This window comes from Carcharhinus amblyrhynchos, chromosome 8 (assembly GCF_965287045.1).
Source record: "Carcharhinus amblyrhynchos chromosome 8, sCarAmb.v2.hapA, whole genome shotgun sequence".
In the NCBI taxonomy this organism is placed as follows: domain Eukaryota; kingdom Metazoa; phylum Chordata; class Chondrichthyes; order Carcharhiniformes; family Carcharhinidae; genus Carcharhinus; species Carcharhinus amblyrhynchos.
The window spans coordinates 14821081-14842996 of NC_137331.1; the positions used below are offsets into that span (position 1 = coordinate 14821081).

A 21916-nucleotide genomic window follows, 5' to 3' on the forward strand; every position below is an offset into this window, starting at 1 on the left:
TGATACCGGAGTTGAGGGGGTTGAGCTATGAGGAGAGGCTGAATAAACTAGGCTTGTACTCGTTAGAGTTTAGAAGAATGAGGGGAGATCTCATTGAGACGTATAAGATGATGAATGGGATGGATAGGATAGAGGTGGAGAGACTCTTCCCGCTCAAAAAAGACAGTAGGACTAGGGGGCACAGCCTCAAGATAAAGGGGGGGCGGTTTAGAACGGAGTTGAGGAGGAACTTCTTCACTCAAAGGGTGGTGAATCTCTGGAATTCTCTGCCCGTTGAAGTGGTGGAGGCTGCCTCGCTAAATATTTTTAAGAAGCGGGTTGATGGGTTTTTGATAAGAGAGGGGATTAAGGGTTATGGGGAGAGGGCGGGAAAGTGGAACTGAGCCACGACAGATCAGCCATGATCTTATTGAATGGCGGGGCAGGCTCGAAGGGCCAGATGGCCTACTCCTGCTCCTATTTCTTATGTTCTTATGTTCTTATAAACCTCCAAGGCCAGCACCAGTCAGTTGACACAAGCTTTCATCACACAATCCACCAGCATAAATATTATCACACGATAGGATAACTGTGTGTTTGTGGTTACTGTTTGTGGTTTTCTAAATGATTTAGACATGAGCGTAGGAGGATTGATCAGTAAATTTGCTGATGATACAAAATTGGTAGGGTGGTAAATAGTGAGGAGGATAGCACTAGGTTACATGAAGATATAGAGAGGCTATCAGAACTGATAAGTGACAAAGGGGATTCAAGCCAGATGAATCTGAGATGATGAACTTGGACAGGGCAAACATGATGAATGGCAGGACCCTGGGAAGCACTGAGGATCTGAGGTGACATGGACAGGTGGATAACTTGGTTAAGAAGAAGTATAGTTTACCTGCCTTTATTAGCGGAGGCACAGAGTTTAAGAGCAAGGAGGTTATGTTGGATCAAGACAAAATGGTCAGGTCACAGTTAGACAATAGTGTGCAGTTCTGGAATCCACATTACAGGAGGGATGTAACGGGCGGCACGGTAGCACAGTGGTTAGCACTGTTGCTTCACAGCTCCAGGGTCCTGGGTTCGATTCCCAGCTTGGGTCACTGTCTGTGTGGAGTTTGCACATTCTCCTGGTGTCTGCATGGGTTTCCTCCGGGTGTTCCGGTTTCCTCCCACAGTCCAAAGATGAGCGGGTTAGGTTGATTGGCCATGCAAGTAATTGCCCTTAAATGTCCAAGGATGCGTAGGTTCGAGGGATTAGTGGCATAATATGTAGGGATATGGGGGTAGGGCTTGGGTGGGATTGTGTTCGGTGCAGACTCGATGGGCCGAAGGGCCTCTTTCTGCACTGTAGAGTTCTATGGTCTATGGTAAGAGCACTGGAAAGGATGCAGAGGTGATTTTCCAGGCTGTTGTCTGGGCTGGAGAGGTTTAGTTATAAGGAAAGGTTAGATTGACTGCGTTGTTTTCCTTGGAGTAGAGGAGACTGAGGGGGACATGACTGAGATGTATAAAATTATGAGGGACATAGATAGGATACCCAGGAATAAAGATTTCCCTTTGGTGGAGGGAGCAGTAACAATGGGGTGTAGAATTAAGTTAAGGGGCAGGAGGTGAAAAAAATCTTTTCACCCAGTGAGTGTTGAGAGTCTGGAACTCACTGCCTGAAAGAGTGGTGGAGGCAGAGACCCTCATAACATTTAAGAAATATTTAGATGTGCACTTTTAGAATCATAGTATCATAGAAAAACTACAGCATAAACAGGCCCTTCAGCCCACAAGTTGCGCCGATCATATCTCTACCTACTAGGCTTACCTATAACCCTCAATCCTATTAAGTCCCATGTACTCATCCAGAAGTCTCTTAAAAGACCCTAATGAAACTGCCGCCACCACCACCGACGGCAGTCGACTCCACTCACCCACCACCCTCTGAGTGAAAAACTTACCCTGAGTGAAAAACTTTTGATGACAAGGCATAAAGGCTATGGGCCAAGTGCTGGAAAATAAGATTAGAATAGTTAGGTGGTTTGTCTTTGATTGGCACAGATGCAATGGGCTGAAGGGTCTTTTTGTATGCTGTATACTTCAATTACTGTAAGGCTGGCGTGAACATAGAACAACTATCAATGACTAACTCACCATGTGCAAGTGATTCTGCCATACTAACGATCCTAGATACCAGTACCCTTGTTCAGGAACACTGCACCTTAACCAGGCAGCAAATGTCCGATCCCAGTGAGACATTTCAAATTTGTGAGGGCTTAAGTAATATGTCTATCTGCTGCCACAGGAGATTAAATAGCTGACTCTGGAGCTTCCAGCTTTAAATAGAGCTGCATGCATGAGGAGTCCAGTACTGCTGCTTACTGCCCATACAGGAGGCTGGGAAGAGATTAAATACTTCAGATTGGAATAGGGAAGAGTCCATCTAGTAACAGCTCCTAAGAACTAAAATAAGGCTGACAAAATACAAGATGATCAAAGGGTTAGATAGGGTGGACAGCGAGAGCCTTTTACCTCGGATAGTGATGGCTACCACGAGGGGACATTAGCTTTAAATTAAGGGTGGTAGTTATAGTGCGGATGTCAGAGGTAGGTTCTTTACTCAGGGGGTAGTAAGATCGTGGAATGCCCTGCCTGCAGCAGTTGTGGACTCGCCAACTTTAAGGGTGTTCAAATGGTCATTGGATAGGCATATGGATAACATCGGAATAGTTTAGGTTAGAAGATCATTAGATTGGTTCCACTGGTTGGTGCAACATCGAGGGCCGAAGGGCCTGTACTGCGCTGTAATGTTCTATGTTCTATAAAATCTATCTCCATTGCCGTTCCTTTTCACACAACACTCACTTTTGTGGGTGGAGTTTAAATTTAGCCCGGGAAAAGCAGAAACCTTTGCAGCATCAACAATGCAGTCAAGCAACAATCTATGACCAGTTAAGGAATTTCCCATTTAAACTTCTGCAACTCAGGGAGTCAAGCAAAACCTGGCTATCTGTCCTGTTCCACATAATTTCAATAAACCTGCAAAGACCACGGCGTGACCATAAAATTTCCAAAACACAATTGGAGGAAAGGTTCAAACATGACACTAAATGGCATGGCATGTAATGAAACAATACCACAAACAGAAACACAATCCTAGTATGAATAAACATAGCCTAAGATGCAACATAAACAAAGCACCTCGAACCAGCCTTCTGAAAATATACAACAGTCCCAAGCCAAGACACACAAATCAGAGATTTGTAAATTTATTGTTTTGTATTCTAGTATATCCAGACACAATGTAACTTTATTTTGTTTTCCCACAAATAGTTTGATTTTTAAAGGTTTCTAGTTTGGAAAAAAGATGTTGTGATATGATGTGCATGTACCTTTAAGGTTGCATAATCAAACTGCTGTCAATCACTTCTACTGACACAGGATATGATAATAGTTGCCCCATGACTGGACTCAATCTACAGCAGCAGCAGTTGAGGTCAGATGTGGCTCACTGTCTCCCAGATGACATCGTATTATACAGTCTTATCTTCTAATAAACTGATCGGATTATTTTCACCAATCCTTGTCATATGATTGATTTTGTACATTGAATAGAAGAACATAACAGCCACCAGCGCAGATACACACATACTGGTGGGTCCTCCCACAGGATTAGGAAGGCGAAGCGCACGGCAATACTGAAAAGGAGGTGGTGAAAGAGGCAGTTGTGGATAGTCTCCCTTGGAGGGTGGAGAACGTACACGGCCAAGCTTACCTGGGCACAGATACAGCCTCAGGAGTTAAGAAATTAAACTCCACATTGACCAGCAGCAACACATGTCAGAGCTCCCTAAGGCAGTATACGGTCATGGCCTGAGAATGAAGAAGTCAATCCGGCTCATCTGCAACAAAATGGCTCAGGACTTTGACTGGGTGAGCTACTCCGCTGATCTTAGTTACCGATAGTATAGAAAACCACATGCAGCAGTACTCTGTGTCGATGAAGGAACAGCATGTAGCACCAACAGGTCAGTGGTGTAAAGGTGCATGCCTTGGCTGGTGGTGTCATCCTGTGATCATAGTGTCAAAGGACTATTGATGATGAAGAACTTACTACCCTCACTCATGGGAGGACATAATCATCACCTGTTTCTTGGCTCCTCAGACTAAGGGATCATTTATGCAGCAGGTCCCTATGACGGTGGCTGCCCCTGGAATGATGCTCGTGTAGCAACCTCTGAAAGTACCTTCTCTAGCGTATGAGGATGAGGACAACCGGCACAGGAAACACAATGGCAAACACAAGTAAGCAAGCTGGCTCCACATCTCCTGAGGCCAAACATGGCCATGAGTGAAGGCCAGCAGATTGGTCGTTACATGGGTTTTATTACATGGGTAACTTTCAGTTGTGAGTGTAAACATTTATTTATTAATACATTGGAGGTGTTGAACCATGATTCAATTTTTAATGGCCAAACTGGAAAAGAAGAAGTGGTGGAGGGAAGCAATGGTCTTTGAACAGTGCAACAGTGGTTAGCACTGTTGCCTTACAGCGCCAGGAACGCTGGTTCAATTCCAGCCTTGGGTGTATGTATGGAGTTCGCACTTTCTCCCTGTGTCTGTGTGGGTTTCCTCCAGGTGCTCCAGTTGCTTCCCACAGTACAAAGATGCGCAGTGTAGGTGGATTGGCCATGCTACATTGCCCCGAGTGTCCAAAGATTTGTAGGTCAAGTGGATTAGCCATAGTAAATGCGTGGGGCTACAGTGATAGGGCAGAGGTCCTGGGTGAGATGGTATTTTGGAGAGTCAGTGCAGACTTGATGGGCTAAATGGCCTTCTTCTGCATTGTATGGATTCTATGATGCCACCTAAGATCTGTGTACCATGCATTGTCTGTAAAAATGAAATTAATCCAAGTTGTGCATTTGATGCATGTGTAGGCAAAACAAAGCGAGTTCCAGAGCATACTGCTGAATGAGTTGCTCTTAAGTGAAAAGTACCCTGGTTTCGCACCAACCCTGATGAGAACTTTTGACTCCTGCACTAGCCCCAGTCCCTGCACAGAAACAGTACCACTTTATTCTGCATCTTCCTCCAGCTACTCTGATGAACTGTGCTGATCTAGCACGTCACCCTCCCTGGAAGTTCATGTTTTGGAGAACACAGCAGACCATCACAATTTACAAATCATCCAAGTGGTCCAGGCACTGGAATGACATCTCCAGAAGCCAGACAGCCTGCTCAGTAGTGGTCCTAGTCAGCAGGTGGCTTTGGTTAGCACCTTTGTCTCCGTGTAATATAAAGGTGTGTGTAGCCATCACTTCAAAGGAAATCCTTTGTCCTCTAGCAGCATCAGGCAGCCGGATAAGGCAAGTAATGCCATGAGGTCTGCGGTCTTCTTTCACATGGGCACAAATCTGTGATACCATTGCCTAGATAGGTTCAGTCTACTGCAGCATTGATTCTCTGATATTACCAGTTGCTTCTTCTTTGGAGAAAAATTGGAGAAGACACTTGAAGATGAGAATATGTTCTTTGTTTACTTCTTGTCGCACCTTTCTCTTCTTATCCTGGCTGTGGTACTGAAGTACTCCAGAATCAGCCACACCCCCTGGTCAAACTGTTCCACTACAGCTACAACACTGGCATCCATCCTGCAATGTGGAAAACTGCATGCGTACGCCCCATCCACAAAATGCAGAATAAATCCAATCCAGCCAATTAGTGCATTATCATTCTAGCCTCAATTATCAAAAAAGAGATCATCAACAGTGAAATCAAATGGACTTGCATAACAATAACCCAGTTTCTGATGCTCAGTTTGCATTTCATCAGAGCCATCTCAATTATAGCACTGGTCCAAACATGAGCAAAGGAGCCGAAAGCAAGAGGAGAGATGAGAGTAACTGCCCTTGATAATAAAGCAGCATTCAACCGAGTATGGCATCAAGGAGCCCTAGCAAAATTGAAGTCAACGGGAATCAGGAATAATCTCTCTGCTGATTGGAACCATACTTGGCACAAAGAAAGATGGTTCTGTAGGTAGGAGGTCAATCATTTCAGCCCCAGGGCATCACTGCAGGTAGTGTCCTAGGCCCATCCATCTTCAGCTGCTTCAACAACTTTTCTTCCATCTTAAAGTCAGAAGTCAGTTTGTTGATGATTGCACAGTGTTCAGTAATATTCGCAACTCCTCAGATACAGAAGCAGCCCATGTCCACATGCAGTAAGGCCTGGGCAACATTCAGGCTTGAGTTGACAAGTGTCCATTCCATTCCGTCCCATTAAGCCAGGCAATGACCATCTTCAACATGAGAAAACCCAAACTTCTCACTGTCAATATTCGGGGAGTCACAGCTGACCAGAAATGTAACCAGACCAGCCATATAAATACTGTGGCTACAAGAACAAGTCATAGGCCAGTGATGAAGAGTGGCAAAAGCATGTGCCATGTACAAGATGTACCACAGCAACATGTCAGCCTCTTTCAATAGCACCTCTACCACCTAGAAGGACAAAGGAAGAAACTGCATGGGAAGGAACAGCACGACCAGTAAGTTCCTATCAAAGCCATACACCATCTGGACTTGAGGCTATATCATTGTCCCTTCACTGCTGGAGGGTCTAAATTCTGGAACTCTCTCCTTAACAGCTCGGTGGGTCTGCCTGTACAACATGGACTGCAGCAGCAGCTCACCACCACCTCCTCAAGGACAATTAGGGATGGGCAACATTTACTGGCCTTGCTAGCAATGCTCACATCTCATGAAATAATTGGAAAAAGCATTTTATGAACTCATCTTATTGATAGATTCAGTCATGACTGAATATGTTGTTGCCTCTTACTACTGGGACTATTCCAGGTCCAGTATTGATCTTGTGCCTTCAAGTTGAAAAATGAAGATTAGCCCTGAATGAACTGGCAAGCTCATTAACAGGTTTTCTTGTGTATTGCACCTCGTCAGCAAAATCGCTGATTGTCATTAAGATATCAGGAAACTGGCATCACAGCTGGTGTCAGGAAATTCTGTGCCCGCCTTTCTCAGTTCCTACCCCCTTTCAGCCACCAAATTCCTGCCCATTATCTCTGTTATCTCCACAGGAGCTGCTAGAAATGCTGAGTATTTTCAGCATTTGCCATTGGAGGACATATCAAAGCATTCATGATTAACTTTTCAGGGACAATTATCAATAATTCTTCAATAAACACTGCTGACATTGTCTTTATAATCTGACAAAAAACCACGAATGTTTAAGACAACAAATTGATTACGAATTGTAAAAAGCTTTGATTTATGACACTTACTTTATACGGAGTGTGTATTTTCATCGTAAAATATTTTTAAGGGTTGATGGGTTCTTGATAAGAGAGGGGATTAAGGGTTATGGGGAGAGGGCGGGAAAGTGGAACTGAGCCACGACAGATCAGCCATGATCTTATTGAATGGTGGGGCAGGCTCGAAGGGCTAGATGGCCTACTCCTGCTCCTATTTCTTATGTTCTTATGTTCTTATAATGCAGTGATTTATCTAAAGTCTACACTTCGAAGACAATCATTTGCACAAACTTGCACTCAGTCCAAAATGCTGATTTTAACTCTGCCTCTTTTTGTGATCTTTATACAGATTGCAATGTTAACATGCTCTTTTGAACAAGTGAGTAGAACACCTACCTGCAGAGATAGATTATATCACTGGGGCCTCTCCTGCATTTTTAATCAAAGGCTAGTATTGGGAAGTATCTCCAGGGCTCTATGAAGCTCAGAAATGTTTGTCATTTTTTCTTTGCGGCCATCAGATGTACCTCAGGTTTCTCATGTCCCAAGTTTTCTCACCTTCTTCCCTGGTCATGATGCTCTCCTGAACTTCCCCCCAACAATTTATCTGATTCCTGACACCAAAGATCTTCCCCTCCCTCTCTCGAAAAGTGTCCTGAGCTTTTCCAGCACTTTGTTTTTATTTCAGGTTTCCAGCATCTGCAGTATCTTGCCTTTGTTTTCATTAACCCCAGAGGGAGCCTGACTTGGGCTCTGCAGCCTCGTTCTATTGGGTCAAGGATTTCTGTCCACCAGATCCTGCCTATTACGTGTCGTGTTACCAGTTCAAATCCAAGCACAATATGCTGATTCAGCATCTGTGTCAGGCATTAACCTCCGGGATAGCTGATTGATGTACCAAAATGATCCACTTACTTAAATAATCTGCGTTCATTACAGTGCACATCTTCAAAGATATAATTATAGGTAGAGATCGTATAATTTCAGTTAATTGCATATAATTGTAGTGTTTTAAGGTTGCATCATTTGTTACAAAATGTTAAAAATGCTAAAAAGCGATATAAATTACCTTTTAATGCTGTGCAATTAATTGAATTCAGTTACGTGCAATTGCTGCAGTTTTATTCTCATGTCTCTTTCACAATGAAAGCACAATGGAAGTAAGCGATAATATCCAAAGCATTCCTTTAATGCAAAAAATCTCACCACAGTGCTTCACAGAGGCAAAAGCATTCAGGTTCCTGTTCCAGAGAGAAAGAGTGACCAGAAGCTTTGGTCAATGAAGTAGGTCTAAAGGGTTTGTCTTGACAGAGAGGTGCAGGGATTTAAAGAGGAAAATTCAGATCGCAGAAAGGATGAGCCACAAAGTGTCAACAATGCCGGAAGTGCGATACATGATGTTAATTTTCAGAATGCATTTCTACAGTCACAGAGCTACTGGTTAAGCTGTGTTACAGTGGGGTATAACTCTAGACCAGACTTATCCAATCTCTTCACTTGTGGGGCTAAGTACCCATTTTATTCTCATTGAAGGGGCTGTTGAGCAAATTTCAGAAAAATAGCTTTTGGCACAACATTAAGCATGGATTTCAAAATGAAGTTGGAGTATTTTATTTTATTTTATGAGAATAAAATCTCCCCGGGGTAGACTGGAAGGTGCCGAGATCAGAGGGTGCTGACGGGGAGGAATTTGTACAGTGTGTAATGGAAGGATCCCTGGAGCAGTATGTGGATAGCCCGACCAGGGAGGGGGCTATACTGGACTTGGTTCTGGGGAATGAGCCTGGGCAGGTGGTTGACGTTGAAGTAGGAGAGCAGGTGGCTAACAGTGACCACAACTCTGTCTGGTTTAAGATATTAATGGATAAAGATGAAGCCTGTCCTAAGGGGAGGGTGTTAAACTGGGGGAGGGCTAGATACAACCGGATTAGGCAGGATCTTAAAGATACGGACTGGGGTAAGCTGCTTGATGGCAGGTCGACGCTGGGTATGTGGGAGTCTCTCAAGGGAAAACTAAAATCTTTGCAGGAAAGGCATGTGCCGGTCAAGAGGAAGGATGGGAAGGGTAGGATTAGAGAGCCGTGGGTAACTAGGGATATTGAGGACCTGGTCAGGAGGAAGAGAGAGGCGTACATTAGATCTAGGCATTTGAGGACAGAGATAGCGTTAGAAGAATACAGAGAATGTAGGAGAGAACTTAAAAGGGGCATCAGAAAGGCAAAAAGGGGCCACGAAATGGCTTTGGCGGGTAGGATTAAAGAAAATCCTAAGGCATTTTACTCCTATGTTAGAAATAAAAGGATGGTTAGAGGGAAGATTGGTCCTCTCAGGGACAGAGGAGGGGAACTATGCTTGGAGCCTGGGGGAATGGGGGAGATCCTGAATGAATACTTTGCATCGGTATTCACGCAGGAGAGGGGCCTGATGTCTGGTGCTGTGCTTGAGGAGTTTGAAGATCCGTTGAGGGATATAGTCATCACGAGGGAAGAGGTGTTGGGACTTTTAGACAGTATAAAGACGGATAAATCTCCGGGGCCTGATGGCATCTATCCCAGGCTGTTAAGGGAGGTGAGGGATGAAATTGCTGGGCCTCTGACGCAAATCTTTGTCTCTTCTTTGGACACAGGTGAGGTCCCAGAGGATTGGCGCATTGCAAATGTAGTACCGTTGTTTAAGAAGGGTCAGAGGGATAACCCAGGGAATTATAGGCCGGTGAGCTTGACTTCAGTTATAGGCAAGCTAATGGAGAGGATCCTCAAGGATAGGATGTATGAACATCTGGAGCGCTGCAATCTGATCAGGGATACGCAGCATGGCTTCGTTACAGGGAGGTCGTGCCTTACGAATCTAGTGGAATTTTTTGAAGAGGTGACAAAAACGGTTGACGAAGGACAAGCCGTTGATGTCGTCTATATGGATTTCAGTAAGGCGTTTGACAAGGTCCCTCATGGTAGGCTGATAGAAAAGGTGAAGGCTCATGGGATACAAGGCCAGGTATGTAGATGGGTGGAGAACTGGCTTGGGAGGAGGAGACAGCGAGTAGTAGTGGAAGGCTCCTTTTCCAATTGGAGGCCTGTCACCAGTGGTGTGCCGCAGGGCTCGGTACTTGGACCTCTTCTATTTGTGGTATATATTAATGACTTGGAAGAGGGGGTAGGTGGTGGGATCAGCAAATTTGCTGATGACACCAAGATGGTTGGATTGGCGGGTACTGAGGAGCAGTGCCTGGCAATGCAACAGGACATAGACAGGCTGGTAGATTGGGCAGATAGATGGCAAATGGAATTTAATCCGGAGAAATGCGAGGTGATGCACTTTGGCCGGAATAATGTGGAGGGGAGTTATACGATAAAAGGTAGAACTATCCGGAGTATAGATACGCAGAGAGACCTGGGGGTGCAAGTGCACAAGTCCCTGAAGGTGTCGGTACAGGTGCAGAATGTGATGAGGAAAGCGTATGGTATGTTAGCCTTCATAGGAAGAGGTATAGAATATAAGAGTAGGAGTCTGATGTTGCAGTTGTATAGAACGTTGGTTAGGCCTCACTTGGAGTACTGCGTCCAGTTCTGGTCGCCGTACTACCGGAAGGATGTAGAGATCCTGGAGAGAGTGCAGAGGAGATTTACCAGGATGTTGCCTGGTATGGAAGGGCTGTCTTACGAGGAAAGATTGAATGAACTTGGGCTGTTTTCCCTTGAGAGACGTAGGCTGAGGGGGGATCTAATAGAGGTTTATAAGATTATGAAGGGAATAGATAGAGTAAATGGTGGTAAGCTTTTTCCGCTACAAGAAATGGATAGAACGAGGGGTCACGGGCTTAGGGTGAGGGGGGCTAGGTATAAGACAAATATTAGAGGGCAGTTTTTCACGCAAAGGGTAGTGGGGGTGTGGAATGCACTGCCAAGTAAGGTGGTGGAAGCAGGCACGCTAGGGTTGTTTAAGAGTCACTTAGACAGCCATATGAGCGGGCTACATATAGGGGGATATAGTAGGCCTTACTGAACATTGTAGGCTTGGGAATACGTTTTGCCTCAGGGATGTTAGTCTTTGCCTGTTTAATAATGAAATTTTTTGTCTCCACAGGCATTTAAGTCCAGCAAGGGGCATGCAGGCGGCAGGTTGTAGTGGGCTGCTCTTGGACGTTGCTTCGGGAGTTGCCTATTGCTTCATGTCGTTAGTGTGCTTAAACTGGACCATCTCGAGGGCAACATGACAGTTCAGAGACTATCTCTGTTGCTGTGCGGACACATGGATTTGGGCCTGTGTCTGTGGGAGTTTGCACGTTCTCCCCGTGGTTGCGTGGGTTTCCTCCGGGTGCTCCGGTTTCCTCCCACATCCCCCAAAGATGTGCTTTTAGGCTGATTGATTGGGTACTAAATTGTCCCTAAATTGGACTTCCCTGATCCTCGCACGTTAGGCGTAGACTAAAATCATGAATAGGTCACTGAGATAGTAGGACGGCGGCGCGGGCTCGTTGGGCCGAAGGCCTGTTTCCCGTGCTGTGATGTTCTTTGTATCTTTGTAAGAAAAGAAGCAACTTGCTGAGCAAAGATGTCAAAGTAATAAATTGATAATGAAAGAGTAATTAATAAAATTCACCATTAGAGAGAGTGGCACAGTCTGTTTGTATGGCTCATCACACACACACACTCTCCCCTGCCACACACACACACTCTGTCTCCCCTGCCACAGACACACACACTCTCCCCTGCCACACACACACACACACACACACACACACACACTCTCTCCCCTGCCACACACACACACACACACTCTCCCCTGCCACACACACACACACTCGCCCCTGCCACACACACACTCTCTCCCCTGCCACACACACACACACACACACTCTCCCCTGCCACACACACACACACACACACTCTCCCCTGCCACACACACACACACTCGCCCCTGCCACACACACACTCTCTCCCCTGCCACACACACACACACACACTCTCTCCCCTGCCACACACACACACACACACTCTCCCCTGCCACACACACACACACTCGCCCCTGCCACACACACACACTCTCTCCCCTGCCACACACACACACACACACACTCTCCCCTGCCACACACACACACACACACACTCTCCCCTGCCACACACACACTCTCTCCCCTGCCACACACACACACACACACTCTCTCCCCTGCCACACACACACACACACACACTCTCCCCTGCCACACACACACACACACACACTCTCCCCTGCCACACACACACTCACTCTCCCCTGCCACACACACACACACACACACTCTCCCCTGCCACACACACACACACACACTCTCCCCTGCCACACACACACACACACACACACACTCTCCCCTGCCACACACACACACACACACACTCTCCCCTGCCACACACACACACACACTCTCTCCCCTGCCACACACACACACACACACACTCTCCCCTGCCACACACACACACACACACTCTCCCCTGCCACACACACACACACACACACACTCTCCCCTGCCACACACACACACACACTCTCCCCTGCCACACACACACACACTCTCCCCTGCCACACACACACACACTCTCCCCTGCCACACACACACACACTCTCTCCCCTGCCACACACACACACACACACACACACACACTCTCCCCTGCCACACACACACACACACAGACTCTCCCCTGCCACACACACACACACACACACTCTCTCTCCCCTGCCACACACACACACACACACACACAGACTCTCCCCTGCCACACACACACACACACACACACACTCTCCCCTGCCCCACACACACACACACACACTCTCTCCCCTGCCACACACATACACATACACACACTCTCCCCTGCCACACACACACACACACACACACACTCTCCCCTGCCCCACACACACACACACACACTCTCTCCCCTGCCACACACATACACATACACACACTCTCCCCTGCCACACACACACACACACACACACACTCTCCCCTGCCACACATACACACACTCTCCCATGCCACACACACACACACACACACACACACACAGACTCTCCCCTGCCACACACACACACACTCTCCCCTGCCACACACACACACACACACACACACTCTCCCATGCCACACACACACACACACACACACACACACTCTCCCCGCCACACACGCACACACACACACACAGACTCTCCCCTGCCACACACACACACACACTCTCCCCTGCCCCACACACACACACACACACTCTCCCCTGCCACACACACACAGACTCTCCCCTGCCACACACACACACAGACTCTCCCCTGCCCCACACACACACACACACACTCTCCCCTGCCACACACACACAGACTCTCCCCTGCCCCACACACACACACACACACTCTCCCCTGCCACACACACACAGACTCTCCCCTGCCACACACACACACACACACACACACACACACTCTCCCCTGCCACACACACACAGACTCTCCCCTGCCACACACACACACACACACACACACACTCCCCTGCCACACACACACAGACTCTCCCCTGCCACACACACACACACAGACACACACACACACTCTCCCCACCACACACGCACACACTCTCCCCGCCACACACACACACACACACTCTCCCCTGCCCCACACACACACACACACACACACTCTCCCCTGCCACACACACACACACACACTCTCCCCTGCCACACACACAGACACACACACACACTCTCCCCACCACACACGCACACACTCTCCCCTGCCACACACACACACACACACTCTCCCCTGCCCCACACACACACACACACACACACTCTCCCCTGCCCCACACACACACACACACACACTCTCCCCTGCCCCACACACACACACACACACACTCTCCCCGCCACACACACACACACACACACACACACACACTCCCCCGCCCCACCCATACACACATTCTCTCCCCCACCACACACACAAACACACACACTCACTGACTCTCTTCCCCACCACATACACACTCTTCCCGCCACACAGACATACAAACACACTGTCTCCCCTGCCATAGACACACACACTCTCTCCCCGGCTCGCCATCCACCCCACACACACACACACATTCTCTCTCTCTCTTCCCTCCCACACACTCTTTTCTCCCCGCAACACTCACTCACTCAGAGAATCCTGCCCCTTCCTGCCCTGTTGCCAGCAGGCGTGGAAATTTTGGCACTCGAAGAATTCCAGCCTCGGACATGAGTGAAGGTTTTTGGTATTTTTCCCTCTCATATACTTCTGGGCAATAACTCTTTCCCTCCTCAACATGCATCACCCATCCACACCACTCCCCCAGTCACACCATCACATCATCTGGCCTGGCACCATGTTTCTCCTCCACTATTTGGCCCAGCACAGAGCGAGTCTCTCCTTCCCCCCCCCCCCCAAGCACAGAGCGAGTCTCTCCTTCCCCCCCCCCAAGCCCAGAGCGAGTCTCTCCTTCCCCCCCCCCAAGCCCAGAGCGAGTCTCTCCTTCCCCCCCCCCCCAAGCACAGAGCGAGTCTCTCCTTCCCCCCCCCCCCCCAGCCCAGAGCGAGTCTCTCCTTCCCCCCCCCCCCAAGCACAGAGCGAGTCTCTCCTTCCCCCCCCCCCAGCCCAGAGCGAGTCTCTCCTTCCCCCCCCCCCAGCACAGAGCGAGTCTCTCCTTCCCCCCCCCCCAGCACAGAGCGAGTCTCTCCTTCCACCCCCCCCAGCACAGAGCGAGTCTCTCCTTCCCCCCCCCCAGCACAGAGCGAGTCTCTCCTTCCGCCCCCCCCTCAGCCCACAGCGAGTCTCTCCTTCACCCCCCCCCCCAGCACAGAGCGAGTCTCTCCTTCCCCCCCCCAGCACAGAGCGAGTCTCTCCTTCCCCCCCCCCCCAGCACAGAGCGAGTCTCTCCTTCCCCCCCCCCAGCACAGAGCGAGTCTCTCCTTCCCCCCCCCCCCCAGCACAGAGCGAGTCTCTCCTTCCCCCCCCCAGCACAGAGCGAGTCTCTCCTTCCCCCCCCCCCCAGCACAGAGCGAGTCTCTCCTTCCCCCCCCCAGCACAGAGCGAGTCTCTCCTTCCCCCCCCCCAGCCCAGAGCGAGTCTCTCCTTCCCCCCCCCCAGCACAGAGCGAGTCTCTCCTTCCCCCCCCCCCAGCACAGAGCGAGTCTCTCCTTCCCCCCCCCAGCACAGAGCGAGTCTCTCCTTCCCCCCCCCCAGCCCAGAGCGAGTCTCTCCTTCACCCCCCCCCTCAGCCCACAGCGAGTCTCTCCTTCCCCCCCCCCAGCACAGAGCGAGTCTCTCCTTCCCCCCCCCCCAGCACAGAGCGAGTCTCTCCTTCCCCCCCCCCCAGCACAGAGCGAGTCTCTCCTTCCCCCCCCCAGCACAGAGCGAGTCTCTCCTTCCCCCCCCCCAGCACAGAGCGAGTCTCTCCTTCCCCCCCCCAGCACAGAGCGAGTCTCTCCTTCCCCCCCCCCAGCACAGAGCGAGTCTCTCCTTCCCCCCCCCAGCACAGAGCGAGTCTCTCCTTCCCCCCCCAGCACAGAGCGAGTCTCTCCTTCCCCCCCCCCAGCACAGAGCGAGTCTCTCCTTCCCCCCCCCAGCACAGAGCGAGTCTCTCCTTCCCCCCCCCAGCACAGAGCGAGTCTCTCCTTCCCCCCCCCAGCACAGAGCGAGTCTCTCCTTCCCCCCCCCCCTCAGCCCACAGCGAGTCTCTCCTTCACCCCCCCAGCCCAGCACAGAGCGAGTCTCTCCTTCCCCCCCCCCCCAGCCCAGAGCGAGTCTCTCCTTCCCCCCCCCCCAGCCCAGCACAGAGCGAGTCTCTCCTTCCCCCCCCAGCACAGAGCGAGTCTCTCCTTCCCCCCCCCCAGCCCAGCACAGAGCGAGTCTCTCCTTCCCCCCCCCCCAGCACAGAGCGAGTCTCTCCTTCCCCCCCCCAGCCCAGCACAGAGCGAGTCTCTCCTTCCGCCCCCCCCCCCCCCCCCCCAGCCCAGAGCGAGTCTCTCCTTCTATTGGCTCAGCAGTGAACAAATCTCTCTTCCCCTTTGTTGCATCGGTATTCACAAAGAAGGACATGGCGGAGAATGAGTCTAGACTGGGGCATGCTGCTATTCTAGGGCATGTCAATATCAAGAGGTGTTGGGTGTTTTGAAAAGCATTAAGATAGGAAGTCCCGAGGACTTGTTGAGATCTATCCCAGAATACTGAGGAAGACCAGAGAGACAATTGCTGGGGCCTTCTACAAAATCCTTGATTCCTCTTTAGCCACAGGAGAAATCCCAGAGGACTAGATAATAACCAATATTGTTCCTTTGTTTAAGGAAGGCAACAGGGATATTCCAGGAAATCACAGGCCGGTGAGCTTTACTTCAGTGGTAGGTACTTTATCGGAGATGGTTCTCAGAGACAGGATTTACTCACATTTGGGAAAATATGGACTCACTAGAGGTAGGCAGTTTAGCTTCATGTGGGCCAAAAATGGCATGAACAAGTTTCCATGCTGTATGACTCCAAAGAGGCAAAGATTAAAGGAGATGTGAGAGATAAGATTTCTTTTACACAGAGGATAGTCAGTGCCTGGAATGCGCTGCCAGAGGAGGTGGTAGAAGCAGATACAATAGCAATGTTTAAGAGACATCTTGACACATATATGAATAGGCAGGGAATAGAGGGATATGAACTGCACAGAAGCAAAAGGGCTTTCGTTTAGAAAGGCATCATGTGTTGGTGCAAGCTTGGTGAGCCAAAGGGCCTGTTCCTGTGCTGTTCCCCTGTCTGGCCCAACACAGAGCAGGTCTATTCTTCCCTCTGCCTAGCCTGGCTGTCAGTCTCTTCCTCCCCCAACTTGACAGCTCTCGATAGCTCCACAATACCTCAGTTTCTGAAGCCCGCTCACTGCCACCAACGACTGAGCCTATCAGCATTAAATATGGGAGGGGAAAAGTCTGTGATTGGAGGAGCAATTTATTTCAGAATCTTCCAGTCATGTTGAAATCTACCCTGGGGGACCACGTTGTGTGACTTCGCCAGCCGGATGTTGGACAATCTGCGCTAAGGTTAAATGCAAAACTAGACACTTACCTCCTGTTTTCATTTGGTTTCTTTCCTTGCTGGAATCCTTGGGGTCAGTACTGACAATGCTTACCTCTTCTAAAATTAAACACATAAATTCAGCAAAACATGGAGAGAGTTAAGGGAGTGAGGAAAAAATGTGTAGAAATTCATTGCGTCCTCGTATTAAAACAAGAATGGTGTAAAACTGTTTTAGGATGTTCATATTGAAATGTTATCCTATACAAACATACACACAATAAGAAATAGGGGTCAGACTAGACTAGCCAGCAGCATTCAATACCATCAGGGCTTATCCTCTGCCTCAACTCCACCTTCCACCCAATCTCCCCATATCCTTTGATCCCAGAGAGATCAAAAATCACTTCATCTCAGCCTCAAATATCATAAAAAATGGACCAAACCTCTGGCAGAGTGATTAAAAAAGATTTACAACACTTTGGGTGAAAGGATTTCTTCTCACCTCAGCCCTTTATCCTCTCTTTCTGGATTCCACAGCGAAGGAGAACAATCTTACAGCGCCTGCCGTATCAAACTTCTTAGACGTTTCAATGAGATCACTTCTGATTCTTCCAAACTCCATGAGAATATCAGCTCAGTTTACCCAGCCTTTCATCACAGGGACCAATCTTGTGAACCTTCGCTGTACTGTCTCCAGTGCAAATATATCCTTCCTTAAATGTCGAGACCAGAACTGCACACAGGATGTGTTCTCATCCAAGCTGACTTGTACAAGACAGACTTGTTCTTGTCCTCCAACCCTCTTGCAATATAAGCTAACAACCACTTGCCTTCCTAATTGCTTGCTGCACGTGTATGCTAATTTTATTGTATGAGTATACAAAAGTCCCTCCGAACGTAAACGTTAAAAATTTCACGCCCTTTAAAAATTACTTTGCTTTTATATTCTTATGACCAATGTGCATTGCCTCACAATTGCCACAATTATACTTTAAGGTAAATGCTCTGAAATTTGCTGTACATAACCTTAGTTTACATCCACAACGAGAATCAAGTTTGATCAGCAAAGGTCCTCCTTACTAATACCTGGGGGCTTGTGTTAAAATTGACAGAGTTGTCTCACAGACTGGTCAAGCAACAGCTTGTTGTCTTCCTGTATCTTGGCTCTTTTGCCTCCTGTATGTCGTTGTTAAGGTGGGTGGGGGATACTGGAACTGGTGGGATGGAGTAACTTTTTATTTGTGGGTGTTTTATGTTGTGGTGGGCAGGATGGCATGGTGTGGATTAGGGTATTGTGTAGCGAGCTGGTGTGGAGGCACTCATTGGCAGAACAAGGGGGTGTAGGAAATCCTTGTTTATCCAAATGGTTTATGGGTTTGGCATGAGGCCAGAATCTTTGCTGGCAGTATAAGAATTGTTTCTTTGACTATTTTCCTTTGACTTTGAATAGGGAGGAAATTGTGGGTCCCCTCGCCGAGATATTTGAATCGTCGATAGACACAGGTGAGGTGCCTGAAGATTGGAGGTTGGCAAATGTTGTGTCTTTGCTTAAAAGGGGCTGCAGGGAAAAGCCTGGGAACTAGAGGCCAGTGAGCCTCACATCTGTGGTGGATAAATTGTTGGAAGGTATTTTGAGAGACAGGATCTACAGGCATTTAGAGATGCAAGTACTGGTTAGGGACAGTCAGCATGGCTTTGTGAGTGGAAAATCATGTCTCACAAATTTGATTGAGTTTTTTGAAGGGGTAACTGAGAAGATAGATGAGGGCAGAGCTGTTGAAGTTGTCTACATGGACTTTAGCAAGGCCTTTGACAAGGTACCGCATGGTAGGTTGTTGCATAAAGTTAAATCTCACAGGATCCAGGGTGAGATATCTAAATGGATACAAAATTGGCTTCTTGACAGAAGCCAGAGGGTGGTTGTAGAGAATTGTTTTTCCAATTAGAGGCCTGTGACCAGTAGGGTGCCTCAGGGATCAGTGCTGGGTCCACTGTTATTTGCCATTTATATTAATGATGAGAATATAGGAGGCATGGTTAGTAAGTTCGCAGATGACGCCAAGATTGGTGGCATAGTGGACAGTGAAGAAAATTGTCTCCAATTGCAATGGGATCTTGACCAATTGGGCTAGTAGGCTGACTAATGGCAGATGGAGTTTAATTTGGACAAATGTGAGGTGATGCATTTTAGTAGATTGAACCAGGGCAGGATTTACTCAGTTAATGATAGGGCGTTGGGGAGAGTTACAGAACTAAGAGATCGAGGGGTATATGTTCATTGCTCCTTGAAAGTGGAGTCACAGGTGGACAGACTGGTGAAGAAGGCATTCAGCATGCTTGGTCTCATCGATCAGAACAATGGATACAGGGGTTGGAATGTCTTGTTGAAGTTGTACAAGACATTGGTAACGCCACATTTGGAATACTGTGTGTAATTCTGGTCACCCTATTATAGAAAGGATATTATTAAACTAGAAAGAGTGCAGAAAATATTTACTAGGATGCTATCGGGACTTGATGGATTGAGTTATAAGGAGAGATTGGATAGACTGGGAGTTTTTTCTCTGGAGTGTAGGAGGCTGAGAGGTGATCTTATAGAGGTCTATAAAATAATCAAGGGCATAGATCAGCTAGGTAGTCACTACCTTTTCCCAAAGGTTGGGGAGTCTAAAACTAGAAGGCATAGGTTTAAAGTGAGAGAGGAGAGAGGTACAAAAGAATCCAGAGGGGCAATTTTTTCAACAGAGGATGGAGAGCGTCTGGAACAAGTTGCTAGAGGTGTAGTAGAGGCGGGTACAATTTTGTCTTTTAAAAGCATTTACATAGTTACATGGGTACGATGAGTATAGAGGGATATGGGCCAAATATGGACAATTGGGATTAGCTTAGGAGTATTAAAATAAAGGGTCGAAGGGCCTGTTTCCATGCTGTAGACTCTATAACTCTATGACTCTATTTATTTATTTGTGTCCCAAGTAGGCTTATATGAACACTGTAATGAGGTTAACAAAGGGTACACTGAGGCAGGATTTAGCATGACCAATCTACCTAACTAGCACATCTTTGGAGTGTGGGAGGAAACTGGAGCACCTGGAGGAAATCCACACAGACACAGGGAGAACGTGCAGGCTCCACACAGGTAGGAATCCAAGTCGGGAGTCCAGCCTGGGTCCCTGGCCCTGTGACACTGTGCTACCCATAAATGAATGATTTCACATATTTGATTTACAGGTTTGTCGTCTCCAGGCACTAACAATAATAGGTGCTTATTGACAGCAACTGAGCAGCTCTCACATACCATGTCTCTTCCTGCGCTCCTTGTGCTCCCAGCATGTAACCTCTTTAGTATCCATATCATCCCAATGTCTACATCTTACCCGTTTAAGTTGGGACAACTGATAGTATTGAGGTTTAACAATGTGGAAGAACAGTCAAAATAGAAACTATGTTCATATTAAATAGTGCTAACAATACATAACTATTTACAATGTGCAATCGCAGGTTGGGCTGTTCCAACTGGTACATAACCAATTGGCATAGCCATCTTTTAAAACAAAGTCCATTTGTAGACTAGTTCCTCACATTGTCCTTGAACCTTGTTTTTGATTGGCACAGACACACTGAGCATGAGATCGTGCTAATTGGTGTTGCTTGAGATGCCCTTGAATTGATGTGCTCAGTGTAGGTGACATTAGACATCCTTACCCTGCACCCAGAGGCTGCAAGGCTTGTGGTGTTGGCCTCTGGAGGAATTTCCATCTCCATTGGTATAAAGGACCTGGACTGCAGGCCCGATGCATGGGTTGCTGTTATAGTTGATGATACTGGTTCAGATACGTGCAGAGGGTGACCCAGGTTTTTTAAGTACTGTCCAAGGAAACCCCATAGCTATTTGACAGTGGGACATGACTGCGCATCACTGTTGGTCATGGATGTGTGTGTTCTGGGTCTTGAACTTTGACCAGATTCTAGAGAACAAACATTTCAATCATAATGCCTCTCTCCCCCTTCCTCATGGTACCACTCACATTAGAACATATATAATGAAATGTTGTGAGACAGATTGGTATGTGCCATAAATAAACAAACTACCCAAAACAAGCCGTTGGCAGAATCAAATTTGGATTTTAAAAACGTCATTGATATAGTCTTGTCTCTTGAGAAATCAGAAAAAAAACCTCAGGAACTACAGGGAGCATCAGGCTGCAATGTCCTCCAATTCGTGGGAGGAACCTCATGTAATCAGTCCTCAGTGGAGAGCGCTTATGCACTTATTAAAGGGCCCCTTTAGATACAGGAACTCTAATGTCATCACCAGACAGGCAAGGAAAGGCAATGACAACCCCAAAAATATTAGAGAACATACTCGTGAAAGATGGAATTGTCAGATGAAGGTTTACTGCGAACACTGTCAAAGGCTATGGCAAAATTTCTGGAACTGAAAAAAGGCGAGCTGCCAAGGAAGAAAGCCAATATATGAGCATACCATGCAATTATCCCCTCTTCCAGAGACAGGTACAGCGCAACTAAATCATATCCCTGCACCAAAAGTAGCCCCAATAATGGTAGAATTGCTGGTGTGAATGGCCATTCCTTGAAGATGGAGGGGGACATGGGAGCTGCAGTCTTCATTATTGG

At 47.8% G+C, this 21916-nt stretch overlaps 1 protein-coding gene across 1 annotated transcript in view; it reads right to left on the reverse strand.

Annotated features, from left to right (window-relative positions):
* pde1ca (phosphodiesterase 1C, calmodulin-dependent a) overlaps positions 1-21916 on the reverse strand; it is a 427725-nt gene that overhangs the window by 83314 nt on the left and 322495 nt on the right. Inside the window, exon 17 of the mRNA XM_080194829.1 lies at positions 17327-17385. Coding sequence (XP_080050955.1) covers positions 17327-17385 — 59 coding nt within the window. The remainder of the gene's footprint in view (positions 1-17326; positions 17386-21916) is intronic.